At 46.1% G+C, this 16093-nt stretch overlaps 1 protein-coding gene across 2 annotated transcripts in view; it reads right to left on the bottom strand.

The window, feature by feature from the left end:
- gnas (GNAS complex locus) overlaps window positions 1-16093 on the bottom strand; it is a 447325-nt gene that overhangs the window by 101300 nt on the left and 329932 nt on the right. For both annotated transcript variants that reach the window (XM_086005197.1, XM_086005198.1), the window contains exon 5: window positions 5947-6044. In XM_086005197.1, the coding sequence (XP_085861323.1) occupies window positions 5947-6044 (98 nt within the window). The remainder of the gene's footprint in view (window positions 1-5946; window positions 6045-16093) is intronic.

Raw genomic sequence — 16093 nt, 5'->3', positions numbered from 1 at the left:
CTATCACGGAACCATCTGCCGAATCTAACAGAATTAGACACACGAAATAGGAGCAGGATCAGGCAACATGGCCCCTGGGCCCGCTCCGCTACCCACAGGGCCATGACCGATCCGAACCTAGACTCATGTCCAAATTCCTGCCCGCTCCCCGTAACCCTTAATTCCCTTTACTTCTAGGAAACTGTCTATTTCTGTTTTAAATTTATGTAATGATGTAGCTTCTACAGCTTTTTGGGGCAGCATATTCCATGGACCTACCACCCTCTGAGGGAAGTAGTTCCTCCTCATCTCAGTTTTGAAAGAGCAGCCCCTTATTCTAAGACTATGCCCCCTAGTTCTAGTTTCACCCATCATCGGGAACATCCTCCCCGCATCCACCCGATCCAACCCCTTCACAAGCTTATATGTTTCAATAAGATCGCCTCTCATTCTTCTGAACTCCAATGAGTAGAGTCCCAATCTACTCAACCTCTCCTCATATGTCCATCCCCTCATCCCTGGGATTAACCGAGTGAACCTTCTTTGTACTGACTCGAGAGCAAGTATGTCTTTTCTTAAGTATGGACACCAAAACTGTACGCAGTATTCCAGGTGCGGTCTCACCAATACCTTGTACAACTGAAGCAATACCTCCCTATTTTTATATTCTATCCCCCTAGCAATGAAAGCCAACGTTCCATTGGCCTTCTTAATCACTTGCTGCACCTGCATACTAACCTTTTGAGTTTCGTGCACCAGGACCCCCAGATCCCTTTGTACTTCAGTACTTTCCAGTTTCTTGCCATTAAGATAATAACTTGCTCTACGATTTTTCCTGCCAAAGTGCATAACCTCACACTTTCCAGTATTGTATTCCATCTGCCAAATCTCTGCCCACCTACTTAGCCTGTCTATGTCCACTTGCAGGTTTTTTATGTCCTCCTCACTCACTACTTTCCCTCCCATCTTAGTATCATCTGCAAACTTTGATATGTTACACTCGGTCCCCTCCTCCAAATCGTTAATATAGATTGTAAAGAGTTGGGGACCCAGCACTGACCTTTTGAGTTTCGTGCACCAGGACCCCCAGATCCCTTTGTACTTCAGTACTTTCCAGTTTCTTGCCATTAAGATAATAATGGACGACGAGCCTCAGCAAGAGCTAGGAGGTGTAACGAAAAGCTTGATTGAACAGATGAGTTTTGAGAAAGCTTTTGAAGGTGCAGAACGAGGCAGAAGAGTTTAAGAATGAGTTCCAGAGGCTGGGGCGGAGATATCCAACAGCTCTGCCACCAATGGTGCAACGGAGGGGGTGAGAGGGGCTCAGAAAACCTGAAGAATATTGGAGGGCATGGGTGGCAAAGGTTGGAGGAGGCTGCAGTAATCGGATGGAGCAAGGCACAGCAGGATTTCTTGTGCATGTGGATGCAAATCTTAATTTAATGTTGGGGTCAGGAAGCAATATAGATCAATGAAGAAGTAAGTGATGGGGAGCTGGACTTCGTGCAGGACAGGATGTGCACAGTAGAGTTTTGGATGAGCTGGAGCTTACAAAGGGAGATGCAAGGAAGAGATTGGGGAAAATCAAGTTCAGAAGTTACAAAGACAAGGATATGCTGCTGGAGTGAGAGAGGATGAAGGTGGGGCAATGTTGCAAAGTACCAAAACCAACTTGCATTTATATAGCACCTTGAATATCATTAAACACCTCAAAGCTCTTCAAAGAAAGACAAAGGAGGAAAAATTTAGAGTGACCAATAGCTTGATCAAAGTGCTGGGTTTTAAGGAGGCCCTTAAAAGAAGTGGGAGGTGGAGGTGCAGAGGGGTTTAAGCAACAAATTGCAGAGTGGGGCTTCGGTAGCTGAAAGTATGGCCACCAATGATGGAGCGGGGTGGGGGGCAAGAGGCTGTACTCTGGAGAGTGTTCTGGGGAGGGTTATAGTATTGAAAGAGGTTACAGAGATGAGGATAAGTAAGTCATGGAGGGGTTTAAGCACAAGGATGAGACATTGGGGGCTGGAAGCCGATCTAGATCAATGAGTGCAGGGGAGATGGGAAAGGAGTTGTTGCTGGATAGAATGCTTGCAGCAGGGTTTTGGATGAGTTGAAGTTTACAGACGATAAGAGAATTGGATGCTGGCCATGAAAATGTTGAAATAATCAAGGCTGGAAGTGACAAAGGCATCAATGAAGGTTTTAGGAGATGAATAAAGGTTGGTGAAGAGGCAGGTGATGTTTCATAGGTTGAAGTAGGTGATCTTTGTGATGGCAAAGATAACTCTCTTGTTGGAAGTCAGCTTGGGGTCAAAAGGATGTTGAGGCTGCGAACAATCAGGTTCAGGCTGAAACAGTGGCCACAGAGACGGATGGATTTGGTGCGAAAGCTGAAGACAATGGCTTTGATCTTCCCAATGTTCAACTGGAGGAATTTACATCTCATCAAGACTGAATATTAGACAGCAATCTTGACAGCACAGAGGCAGTGGGGAGGTTGAGTGAGCTGGCGCAGAGGTAGAGCTGCTTGTCATCACTCTACATGTGCAAGTAGACCCCATATCTGTGGATGATGAGGAAGAGGTGGGGGTCAAAGATGGATACTTGGGGAATTCCCAAGGTAATGGTGGGAAGAGAAGTCACTGTTAGAGATAACAACAGAAAATGCTGGAAAAACTCAGCAGGCCAGGCAATATCCGTGGAGAGAAATTAGAGTGACGTTTCGGGTCTAACCCTTTTTCAAACTGGAAAGGAAATAAAATAGATCGAAGGCAGGGCTGCGATAGAACAAAAGAAGTAAAAGAAGCAAAAGAGACATTATGAGGTATTCAAAACCAGACGAGATGGTAATAGGACAGTGGAGACAAAAGACGGCAAGATTAGAGATGTTCTGGTTACATTGGATAGGTGAGAGTGAAAGCAAGCGAGGGCAGTCCCACAGAGCTAGGCAAGGAGGTGCTGGAGAAGGATGGTGTAATCAATCATATCGAAGGCTGCAAAAGTTGAGGAGCACAAGGAGGGATAATGCACCATGGTCACAGTCAGAGATTGTTGTTTGCAACCTACTGTACAACTGCAGCAGTAGAGCGACGCAGACAATGCCAGGTTGCTGGATTTTTATGGGAATGGCTCCTAATAATTTTCACAAGTCATCGTAGACACCCGTGAACATGGTCTGCTTGATTGTGGGCATAACAAAATACCCAAAGAAGTTGGCATCTGCATCTATGCTAGATCTGCAGGATCAGGGACTGCTAGAGTGAGCTTTGAGTGATTCAGATGTTGAATGACTTTTTACACAGACTTTGGACTGGCAAAACAGCTTCAGGCAATTTATCATGGTCTTCCCCCTCCTTGGGGTACTCGGTTTCCAAATGCCTGAATGCTGAATGGAAAGCTTCCGAGTGGACCTTTGTGGATTAGCTAACTGGGGATGCCCACCATGGGCGTACAGCTCTCACTGGTCAGTCAGAGTACAAATTGATTCATTAAGGGGATCAAATCCTCTAGACGCACTTTACCATTCTATTTGATGGTTTTCACTAGAAATCCTACCATCCTCCATGAAGATAATCAACTGTGCCTGGATTCAATTCAGGACCTGTTACAAGCAAACTGTTGGGGTGCACGGGACACCAATTTGTGACCACAATTCATAGTGTCCTAGAAAAGATATCAAGTTGGCATCGCCTTCCTCAAACTCCCCCCATCCCTGCCTGCCCCCCCCCCCTTTAAGGAGGAATCTATGAACGTTTTGGAGCACTTCCAGTGAATAAGGTGTATTTGTTACTTATAGGATAATGCTATACAGATACTCCACATAATAGTTTCCTTAATTTTATCGACTACTGATAGAAAACCAATAGGCCTGTGGTTACATGGGTCAGATTTGTATCTCTTAAATATTGGCAATACATTTGCATTCTTCCAATCTGGCAGAACTTCTTCAGTACCCAATGAATATATTGTAACTGTAGGTAGGGCCCCACAAATTTCCTGCCAAGTTTTCCGCCCAAGGGATTTGTTAGTCTTCAGTGCTTTTAACTGATCAGTGCCTCCTTCTCCTCACATTTCAAAATATTTTATATTTTCCTCACTAGTGAATAATCACTAAGCAATTCTATTTTCCTGTCATCTAATTTCATCTTTTTAAAGATCTATCCTAACCACTCTTACTGTTGCGATACTGAAAAGTTGCGTGTTTAAAAGTCCTACGCTATATTTCTCTCTAGTGCCCTTTTTACATCCCCAGTTTATTTTAACCTATTTTAACATTTCTTCCAATGTTCTTTCACTTAGCTTATACTAATTTCTTTTAATATTGTCTTATTTCTTTATTATTCCAGTTGTGAAGTGCTGTATTAATGTTCTATATTTCAACTCTATCCGTCATTGTAAATTCCATACAAATGGAAAAACAGCCAATAAACAGCTGGCACAAAACAAATGCCCAACTCCGCCCCTGCCTCAGCTCATCTGCTGCTGAACCCCTCATCTGTGCCTTCGTTACCTCTAGGCCAATGTTCCCTCGAAGCTGTACACGTGTAGTGATCTGCAAGGTCCCGCGCAGGCCGCTCACTAGCTTTTCCACTGGAAATACTGTGCGTGCACAGAAATTTAAAGGGACCGCGCATTGAAATAAACAGACCGCGCACAGCAAAGCGCAGCTTAGAGGGAACATTGCTCTAGACTAGACTATTCCAGTGCGCTCCTAGCCGGCCTCACACCTTACATAAACTTCAGCTCATCCAAACTCTGCTGCCTGTGTCCTAACTCGCACCAAGTTCCCTTCACTCATCACCCCTGTACTCGCCGACCTACATTGGCTCCTGGTCCTGCAATGCCTCAATTTTAAAATTCTCATCCTTATTTTCAAATCCTTCCATGGCCTTGCCTCTCCCCAATTCTGTAGCCTCCTCCAGCCCTACCAGCCTTCAAGATCCCTGTGCTCCTCCAATTATGGCCCCTTATGCATCCCCGATTTTAATTGCTACACCACTGGCGGCCGTGCGTTCAGCTGCCAAGGCCCTAAAGCTCTGGAATTTGCTCCATAAACCACTCCGCCTCTCTAGCCTCCTTTAAGATACTCCTTAAAATCTACATCTTTGTCCAAGCTTTTAGTCATCTGTCCTAATATCTCCTTGTGTGGCTCGGTGTCAAATTTTGTTTGATAACACTCCTGTGAAGTGTCTTGGGATGTTATACTACGTTAAAGGTGCTATATAAATGCAAGTTGTTTTAGTAGTTGTTGTTGTCCTCTTAAATCCTTCAAAAAGGACTGAAAAGCAACTTGTTTATAATTTTCAAATTCTGTAGTAAGTGTATTTCATACAGGTAGATTAGTTATGTAATGATTTTAAAAAACCAAGACAATCATTTTTCAATATACTGCAGAATATGGCCAAACTGAAGTGCAGCACTGCAGTGTTCATTATAATGTGAATATTTTGGTGTGAATTGGAACACTTGATCATTTATACCAAAACAAAGCTCAAATGATCTTAATTTCAATTGTAATATTTTAAAAATCAACTCAGTGAAGCTGCTACTCTTTGGTGCATCTAGTTTTCACAAACCATTACCATCAAAAATCAAAATGCAAGAATAAGATAGTGTGTTACTGAAATGCTTCATACCTCATGTGCCGATATAAATAGTACCAAATCCTTTAGTGTAGTTAGTGTCTCATTCAACAACATACTGTGGCCTAGTTTCTTCAAATTCAGGCTTTTTAGTTCAACTAGTAAACTACAACTAAAAACACTTTTCAGTGTTGGTTTCAGAAGCAATGTCAGCAATCGTCAACAAAACAGGAATTGGATTATTATTCCCATAATATGTGAGTTCTATGCTAAATTACCCAATGTATTGCATTAGATTCCTGTCTGCAACATTTTTATTCAAGTTTATATATTCCTAGTACAGTGTCTGTTCCTAACCACCAAATTTGCCAAGAGAACCAATGGTACTTACTAGTGTGCGCAGTCAATGAGCTGATACTCGTTTGACCTTTCATAGCATGCTTTCACACCTTCATCCTGCCAGAGGACTGTTGTATGTTCATAGAATTCCTGAAACAAAACATTTAGAATGTGTTATAATCTGACAAGTGCAAATCAGAATTCAATAGTACAAGTGTGGTACTTTACACACTGGTAGTTACCTCAAACTACTACTGCTTCAGATATTGGTACAGACAAAAGGGTATCTGCATAATCATGTAATGCTGTACTGTTCACACTCTATAGGCTGCACATAACAGACACTGACTGATACAGACAGGTGGGTGTGGGTTTGCAAATATAAATAAAAAGCAAAACTGAAAATGCTGGAAATCTGAAACAAAAACAAACAAGGCTGGAGAGAGAGAGCAGGTCAGTCAGCATCTTCTAGGAGAACAAATAAACCACCTTTTCAGGCATCCAAACCTTCAGTTAACTTACCTCAAAAGTCAACTCATTGGTTTTTTTCCACAGATGCTGACGGACCTGCTGTGTTTTTCCAATGTTTTCTGCTTTTGTGTACAAATACATACTGGTTTGCTCCAGAACTTCATGTGCATACTGAAATGGTGCTGAAAACATTCCCAGAAAACAACCTCAAATATGCTGAGTGTAACTGAGGCCTACTGCTAACATTCCCTTTAAAAAAAATTCCGTGCACGGTCCCTTTAAATTGCTGTGCGGCCCCTTCAAATTTTGCGCATGCACTGTTTTTACAATGCAAAATCTGGTGAGCCGCCTGCATGGGACCTCACAGACACTGCGCAGCTGCGAGGGAACATGGCCTACTGCCCCCCACCCCCAAAACTGGAAATGTTTGAACTCCCCTCATCATCACACCTTTGCTTCAAAAGCCTTCTAAAAATCTGACTGTGCTTTTGGAATCCTCCCTTCAGTCTTTCCTATTTTCTAGGGTGCCCTTTTCTCCCTCTTATAAAGCAGTCCGAGACTTTTTTGTATGTAATGGCTGCTGTACAAATATAAGTGGTTATTGTTCTGAAACAAAATGATTAATAAGTGAGCTGGGGAATGTGACTAATTAGATAGCCCTTTCAAAGAGCCAACACAGGCATGATGGGCCAAATGGCTTCCTTCGGTGCTGTATCATTCTATAAGTACTCCTGAAAATAGACCACATTCAAGGAAAAATTAGTGCCAGTCATATTTTTGGGTTATTACATTTGGGGTCAGTCCCGGACACTCCTCTGGATCATGGGATAAGCAGATCTAGATCCATGATCCAGAGTGTGCCGTAACTGGCCAACCCTTTAGGTAAACAACAATTAGACCCAAGGATCGCAACAGAGAACCCTAACTCTGCAGACCAAGTACTGGAATGTATCACTCTCGTTGAAAACCAGACTAAATATACACTATCAGACCGAGACTTGGTCTCTAAACCAACAGGTGGTTTACTTTAATAAAACAAATAAGAGAGCAATATGTAATGTAACAGTGAATCATACACTTTCACTAGCCTTCATATATCTATATATATAAAGCGGCTCTTCTGTCTGTCCCGATGTCTGTCTGTCTGTCTGTCTGTCCGTTCTCTATACGTTTGAAAGTTATAGAGCGTACCGACGCGCGCGTCGCCTCAAAAGAAAGCTTGCGATTCCGGACCGGTCATAGGCGTATTTGCGTTTCGGCCGGACAAAAATCCCGCCCGCGGTATCCGAAAAACATTCAGCGTTCCGCTCATTAGCGACCGTGTGACGTCGAGGTCGACCAATCGGACGGGCGCGTGCCATCCTACACTCGACGATTGACCAATCCTACGCTTCGGTGACCTGACCGGTCGACCAATCGGTGCGTGTGTGGGCGGGCCTTATCCTTCTGAACCGAGGTGAGTGGCCGCCATCTTGATTTTTCACAATTTTTCCCCCCACACTTTGTGTGTGTTAGGGAACTAAGGTAAATATTTTAATGATGTGTTAGGGAATTAAATAACAATTTAATGGGGGGGGGGGGGGGGAGCCTCGGGAAATCGCGGGGGGGGGCCTCGGGAAATCGCGGGGGGGGGGGAAGCCTCGGGAAATCACGGGGGGGGGGGGGCTCGGGAAATCGCGGGGGGGCTCGCGCCGCCCGCACTGACCGCGCATGCGCCGCCCGCCCGCCCACAGCGGCCGTCCATCAGCCGCGCAATACGCGGGGGACCTCAGCTCCGGACCTCAGGCGCTAGGCAGGGGGAGGGGCCGGAGAGAGGGACAGAGGGGAGGGGTGGTGGTGGGCGAGGGGAGGGAGGGAGACAGGCGAGGGGAGGGAGGGAGAGAGACAGGGGAGGGGAGGGAGGGAGACAGGGGAGGGGAGGGGAGGGGAGGGAGAGAGAGGAGAGGAGGGGAGGGGAGGGGAGGGGAGGGGAGGGGAGGGATAGGACAGGGAGAGGACATGACAGGGAGAGGGGGGACACACAGGGGCAGGGAGACCAAGCGCCCCAAAATAGCCCTCGCAACGCGGGGCTCCCCAGCTAGTAAAATAATAAAGATGTCACTCACTTTCTCTCTACATATATTCTTTGAATCATACACTGTGAAATAAACTGTATTCAAAACTAGACCAGCTTCAATGCTGGCCGACAATCTTGAACACAGAATTTTTCACAAAAAACAGATTTCCCACGGAAATACAATTCAAATCCCTTTGCAGTTATATTAAAACAAAAGACTACGTTTCCTTATCAAAATTAAATATATAGCCAACCTTTAACAATCGGAAAACAAAAACTTGCATTGAGGAATCTGTGATTAACAAAATTAGCACCTTATGTCGGCCTTAGCTCAGAGGTAGCACTCTTACCTCTAAATAAGAAGGGCGTGGATTCAAGCCCATTCTGGAGTCTTGAGCATGTATGCCAACACTTCATTGCTGTACTGAGGGAGTGCTGCACTGTCGGAGGTGCCGTTTTTTTGGATGAGACATTTAATCAAAGCCATGTCTCCCCGCCTCACGTGGATGTCAAAGATCCCATGGCACTATGTGAAGAGCAGCAGCAGCAGCGTTGTCCCGAGGACATTTATCTCTCATTCAACACCATCTATTTAACTGCCGTTTGTGGGACCTTGCTGTGCACAAATTGACTGCTGCATTTGCATAAATTACAAGTGACAATATTTCACTGACTAAAGCACTGAGATCTCCCAAAGACGTGAATAGCGCTATGGAAATGCAAAGTCCTTCTTCTTATGCCTTTCATAACACTTCATAACTTGTGAAGTCGCCCGCAGCCAGCCTATCTGGTCTCGGTGCTCATGGCTTTTCCTTTGAGAAATACCCTGTGCGACGATGGGCCAGTGTCCCTCCCAAGATGTTTGTAGTGATAAAACACCCTCCCAAACATTACACACGTGCGTGCATGAACAAACTGAAAATTTAACAGGTAAAAAAAAGACATTTTTGTCAGTGCCCAGTACAATGTTAAATTGGATTAATTTTTGAGCAGTCAATCTAACCTCCGGGCAGAACAGGAACAATGAAACTCTTTCTTGGTAGCAGCTCTGAGTTTCAAAGTTGTTAAAACTACAAAATTACTTTAAATGTTTATTTTAGTGAAATTTCACATATTTAATTGAGGAGAGGGGTGAAACAGGAGAGAAAAGTTAGGGTTCATGCCCCTTATCATTCACCACAACTCCTGTTGGAAAGAGCCACGTGTGAACAATGCCCAATGCTCTTTCTGATCAAATAGTCTGTTACACATACTATGTAGCTTTGCACATGAAAAATAGTTCCTTTGGTGAGGCAATCAGTCACAACCGCTAGCAATCCAGAGGTTGAGAGTTCAATCCCACCGTGGCAAGTTGGGGAACTGAATTAAGTAAATCTGGTTATTCGCGGGCTGGCACCAAATAAAATGACGAAAGCTGCCAGATTGTCGCAAGAACCCAACTGGCTTTCCTTCTCAGTCTGGGCTATGTGTGACTACAGTCCAACTCTATATGGTTAACTCTTAAAGCCATCAGGGCAACTAGCGATGGGTAATAAATGCGGTCTTGCCAGCATCGCCTACATCCCAAGAACAAATAAAAAAGAGCACATGTATCGAAACCAAAGAGGATCCTTTCTCTTCCCATTCTTCATTAATTTATTGATTGCAATTATCCAAGCATGTTCTTATTTTGTGTCCATTTATTAACGGCTTCACTTGGGAGGATGCTGGCAATTAAAGGGAAGCAGCAGTTATAAACTAGTAACACACACATCTGGCTTCCCCAGAAGTCAAATGGACCAAACACGATGAGATACATGACCCATGCAGACTAGTAATTGCCCAGCTTCTGTCACTGGTGTATGCATAGTTAGCCAATCTCAAACAGATCAGTAGGAGGGGCACTACAGTCAGCCTTTGGCACCCATGGGTTATGTGAAACCAGGAAAGGTTCCTGTTCCTGATTGCTATCCAGTGACCCCACTGCTGGAAAGTTTGCTGTAAAATTCAGGCGAGGTGATTATATCTGACCATGTTGCCTTACACAGTGAAATAGCTCCTGGAATACTCAAAATGAACAAGTTGGATTTTAACTTTGAGAAACATATATCGCAGGTAGCGGTTTGAATTGAGATTGAGCAATAGAGAAAGGCTCAATGGAAACTTTTTGACATTGCTTTCAGATCAAGCTTATAACCGAATGCAGCTTTTGCCTATGCAGCCGGCTATTGCTGAAAAAGCTTGAAGCTACAGGAATGCTCGCTTTAAACCAGCAAACCTGGTCGGGAACGGAGAGGGGGGCCGGAGAGAAGGAGCGGCGGAGAGAAGCCCCAGACTCGCAGCGCAGCGAACCTGGTCGGGCACAGAGAGGGGGGCCGGAGAGAAGGAGCGGCGGAGAGAAGTCCCAGACTCGCAGCGCAGCGAACCTGGTCGGGAACGGAGAGGGGGGCCGGATAAGGAGCGGCGGAGAGAAGTCCCAGACTCGCAGCGCAGCGAACCTGGTCGGGAACGGAGAGGGGGGCCGGATATAAGGAGCGGCGGAGAGAAGTCACAGACTCGCAGCGCAGCGAACCTGGTCGGGAACGGAGAGGGGGGCCGGATATAAGGAGCGGCGGAGAGAAGTCCCAGACTCGCAGCGCAGTGAACCTGGTCGGGAACGGAGAGGGGGGCCGGATAAGGAGCGGCGGAGAGAAGTCCCAGACTCGCAGCGCAGCGAACCTGGTCGGGAACAGAGAGGGGGGCCGGAGAGAAGGAGCGGCGGAGAGAAGTCCCAGACTCGCAGCGCAGCGAACCTGGTCGGGAACGGAGAGGGGGGGCCGGATATAAGGAGCGGCGGAGAGAAGCCCCAGACTCGCAGCGCAGCGAACCTGGTCGGGCACAGAGAGGGGGGCCGGATATAAGGAGCGGCGGAGAGAAGTCCCAGACTCGCAGCGCAGCGAACCTGGTCGAGAACAGAGAGGGGGGCCGGAGAGAAGGAGCGGCGGAGAGAAGTCCCAGACTCGCAGCGCAGCGAACCTGGTTGGGCACAGAGAGGGGGGCCAGATATAAGGAGCGGCGGAGAGAAGCCCCAGACTCGCAGCGCAGCGAACCTGGTCGGGCACAGAGAGGGGGGCCGGATATAAGGAGCGGCGGAGAGAAGTCCCAGACTCGCAGCGCAGCGAACCTGGTCGGGAACAGAGAGGGGGGCCGGATATAAGGAGCGGCGGAGAGAAGTCCCAGACTCGCAGCGCAGCGAACCTGGTCGGGAACGGAGAGGAGGGCCGGATATAAGGAGCGGCGGAGAGAAGTCCCAGACTCGCAGCGCAGCGAACCTGGTCGGGAACGGAGAGGAGGGACGGATATAAGGAGCGGCGGAGAGAAGTCCCAGACTTGCAGCGCAGCGAACCTGGTCGGGAACAGAGAGGGGGGCCGGAGAGAAACTCCAGGAGTGACATCACAGGATAGCTGGTAACTGATTGGTTGGTAAAGGTCACATCGATTTCTTTGCCCTTCAAGCTAGGGGCCGGGGCTAAATAGCTGGCTCAGAATTAAGCAAAAACTTGGGAGATTAGTAACAGTTAATACTATATTAAATTAAGTAACAGTTATATTATATTAATAACTTGAATCAGATACATCTCAGTCTTAAGTTTCTGTAAGTTAGTTGATAAGTCTATGAAATAGAGGCATGGCAGGGCAGCTCAGTCCCACGGAATGCACATCCTGTGCCATGTGGGAAATAAGAACATAAGAACTTGGAGCAGGAGTAGGCCATTCGGCCCCTCAAGCCTGCTTCGCCATTCAGTAAGATCTGATCTTGGCCGATCTGATCTTAGCCTCAACTCCACTTTTCTGCCCGTTTCCCACACCCCTCGACTCCCCTGTAGTTAAAAAAAACTGTCTATCTCAGCCTTGAATATATTCAATGACCCAGCCTCCACAGCTCTCTGGGGCAGAGAATTCCAAAGATTCACAACCCTAAGAGAAGAAATTCCTCCTCATCTCAGTCTTAAATGGGCGACCCCTTATTCTGAAACTATGCCCCCTAGTTCTAGATTCCCCCACGAGGGGAAACATCCTCTCAGCATCTACCCTGTCAAGCCTCTTCAGAACCTTATATGTTTCAATAAGATCCCCTCTCATTCTTCTAAACTCCAATGAGTATAGGCCCAAACCTGCTCAACCTTTCTTCATAAGACAACCCTTTCATCCACCTCGTGAACCTTCTCTGAACTGCCTCCAATGCAAGTATATCCCTCCTTAAATAAGGAGACCAAAACTGTACGCAGTACTCTAGGTGTGGTCTCACCCATGCCCTGTACAGTTGTAGCAAGACTTCCCTACTTTTATACTCCATGCAATAAAGACCAACATTCCATTTGCCTTCCTAATTACTTGCTGTACCTGCATGCTAACTTTTTGTGTTTCATGTACGAGGACACCCAGATCCCTCTGTACCGCCGCATTCTGTAGTCTCTCTCCATTTAAATAATATTTTGCTTTTCTATTCTTCCTACCAAAGTGGATAACCTCACATTTTCCCACATTATACTCCATCTGCCAAATTTTTGCCCACTCACTTGGCCTATCTATATCCCTTTGCAGATTATTTGTGGAGGAGACCTATGCATGGGGGCAGAGGGTATGGCTGAGGTACTAAATGAGTACTTTGCATCTGTCTTCACCAAGAAAGAGGATGCTGCCATAGACTTGGTAAAGGAGGAGGTAGTGGAGATACTTGATAGGATAAAAATTGATTTAAAAAAATTAGAAAGGCTGGGTGCACTTAAAAGTCACCAGGAGCAGATGGGATGTATCCTAGGATACTGAGGGAATTGAGGGCAGAAATCGCAGAGGTACTGGCCATAATATTCCAATCCTCCTTAGATACGGGGGTGGTGCCAGAGGACTGGAGAATTGCAAATGTTACAGCATTGTTCAAAAAAGGGTGTAAAGATAAACCCAGCAACTACAAGCCAGTCAGTTTGACCTCAGTAGTGGGGAAGCTTTTAGAAACAGTAATCAGGGACAAAATCAACAGTCACTTGGATAGGGGTGGATTAATTAATAAAAGCCAGCACGAATTTGTTAAAGGAAAATCGTGTTTAACCAACTTGATCAAGTTCTTTGATGTAATAGAGAGGATTGATGAGGGTAATGCGGTTGATGTAGCGTACATGGATTTCCAAAAGGCATTCGACAAAGTGCCACATAATAGGCTCGCCAGCAAAGTTGAAGCCCATGGAATACAAGGGACAGCGGCAGCATGGATACGAAATTGGCTAAGTGTCAGGAAACAGAGTAGTGGTGAACGGTTGTTTTTCGGACTGGAGGAGGGTATACAGTGGTGTTCCCCAGGGGTCGGTTCTAGGACCACTGCTTGTCTTGATTATATATTAATGACTTGGATGTGGGTGTACAGGGCACAATTTCAAAATTTGCAGATGACACAAAACTTGGACGTATAATGAACAGTGAGGAGGAAGAGTGGAAGACAGACAGGCTGGTGAAATGGGCAGACACGTGGCAGATGAAATTTAACGCAGAAATGTGTGAAGTGATACATTTTGGTAGAAAGAATGGGGAAGAGGACATATAAACAAAATGGTACAATCCTAAAGGGGTGCATGAACAGAGAGACCTGGTGGTATGTGTGCACAAATCATTGAAGGTGGCAGGGCAGGTTGAGAAAGCAGTTAAAAAGGCTTACGGGATCCTGGGCTTCATAAATAGAGGTATAGAGTACAAAAGTGTGGAAATTATGAACCTGTATAAAACACTGGTTCAGCCCCAACTGGAGTACTATGTCCAATTCTGGGCACCGCACTTCAGGAAGGCTGTGAAGGCCTTAGAGAGGGTGCAGAAAAGATTCATGAGAATGATTCCAGGAATGAGGGACTTCAGTTACGTTGCTAGACTGGAGAAGCTGGGGTTGTTCTCCTTGGAGCAGAGAAAATTGAGAGGAGATTTGATAGAGGTGTTCAAAATCATGAGGGGTCTGGACAGAGTAGATAGAGAGAAACTGTTCCCATTGGCAGAAGGGTCAAGAACTAGAAGATATAGATTTAAGGTGATTGGCAGAAGAACCAAAGATGACACAAGAAAAAACTTTTTTACGCAACAAGTGGTTAAGATCTGGAAGGCGCTGCCTGAAAGGGTGGTGGATGGAGGCAGACTCAATCTGATCTTTCAAAAGGAAGTTGGATAAGTATCTGAAAGAAAAAAATTTGCAGGGCTTTGGGGAAAGGGCAGGGGAGTGGGACTAGCTGAGAGTCGGCACGGGTTTGACGGACCGAATGGCCGCCTTCCGTGCTGTAACCATTCTATGATTCTATGAAATCAGATTTCAGCTGGGATGTGTATTCCAGTTCCAAGACTGTTTCAGGGGTAAAAGGGTTTCCCATCATCAATGGTCAACAGGGTCTTGGCCACACGTTCCCCATTCCTGTTTTCTCACCCCCTCTCCCAATAACAGAACTCCACTTTTCCATCCAATGAGCCTCCATATTTGCCCGATCATCTGCCATTTCCGCCACCTCTCAAAGGATGCTGCCACCAAGCAGATCTCCCCTTTAATTCACTTTCTGGAGGAACTGTTCCCTCAGGCAGATTATTATCTGAATGGCAATAGATTGGGAGAAGGGGAAGTGCAACAAGACCTGGGCATCCTTGTGCACCAGTTGCTGAAGGTAAGCATGCAGGTACAGCAGGCGGTTAAGGCGGCAAATGGTATGTTGGCCTTCGTAGCGAGAGGGTTTGAGTACAGGAACAAGGATGTCTTGCTGCAGTTGTACAGGGCCCTGGTGAGACCACACCTTGAGTATTGTGTGCAGTTTTGGTCACCTTATCGGAGGAAGGATGTTCTTGCCATGGAAGGAGTGCAGCAAAGATTCACCAGGCTGATGCCTGGGATGGCAGGAATGACATACGAGGAGAAATTGGGTCGATTGGGCTTGTACTCGCTGGAGTTTAGAAGAATGAGAGGGGATCTCATTGAAACTTATAAAATCCTAACAGGACTAGATGCAGGAAGGATGTTCCCGATGGTCGGGGAGTCCAGAACCAGGGGTCACAGTCTAAGGATAAGGGGTAAGCCATTTAGGACAGAGATGAGGAGTTATTTCTTCACCCAGAGAGTGGTGAACCTGTGGAATTCTCTTCCACAGAAGGCAGTAGAGGCCAATTCATTAAATATATTCAAGAAGGAGTTGGATATATTTCTTAAGGCTAAAGGGATCAAGGGATATGGGGAGAAGGCAGGGACAGGGTACTGAATTTGGATGATCAGCCATGATCGCACTGAATGGCGGAGCAGGCTCGAGGGGCCGAATGGCCTACTCCTGCTCCTATGTTTCTGGGTTATCCTTGTTCATTCTTACATTATCCTGACATGCAGCTGCCCTTCCTCTAGCACTTGCCCAATCAACTGCAGCAGGTGCAATGCTAGTTCAGTCACCTCTTTCCACATCATTGTCCAGCACCCAAATACTTCTACCATACAAGACAATACAATTCTACCTCCTCCAAACTAACAAACACCAACTGGTCCAAAGCATAGCAGTCCATATCTGGCCCTGCATCTGCTGAGCACAGCATCTTAATGCATTAAATTCAAAATCCTATTCAAATCCCTCCCTGGCCTTAGCCACCCTATCTCTGCGACCTCCTCCAGCCTTGCATCCCCTCCTGCATCCTTTATTCTTCTGGCTCTGCC

Source organism: Somniosus microcephalus, chromosome 13, assembly GCF_052327205.1.
Source record: "Somniosus microcephalus isolate GS21.2 chromosome 13, FLI_Smic_1.0, whole genome shotgun sequence".
Lineage (NCBI taxonomy): Eukaryota > Metazoa > Chordata > Chondrichthyes > Squaliformes > Somniosidae > Somniosus > Somniosus microcephalus.
Note: the sequence above shows the minus strand (reverse complement) of the source record. Positions and strands in the feature narration are given on the sequence as shown.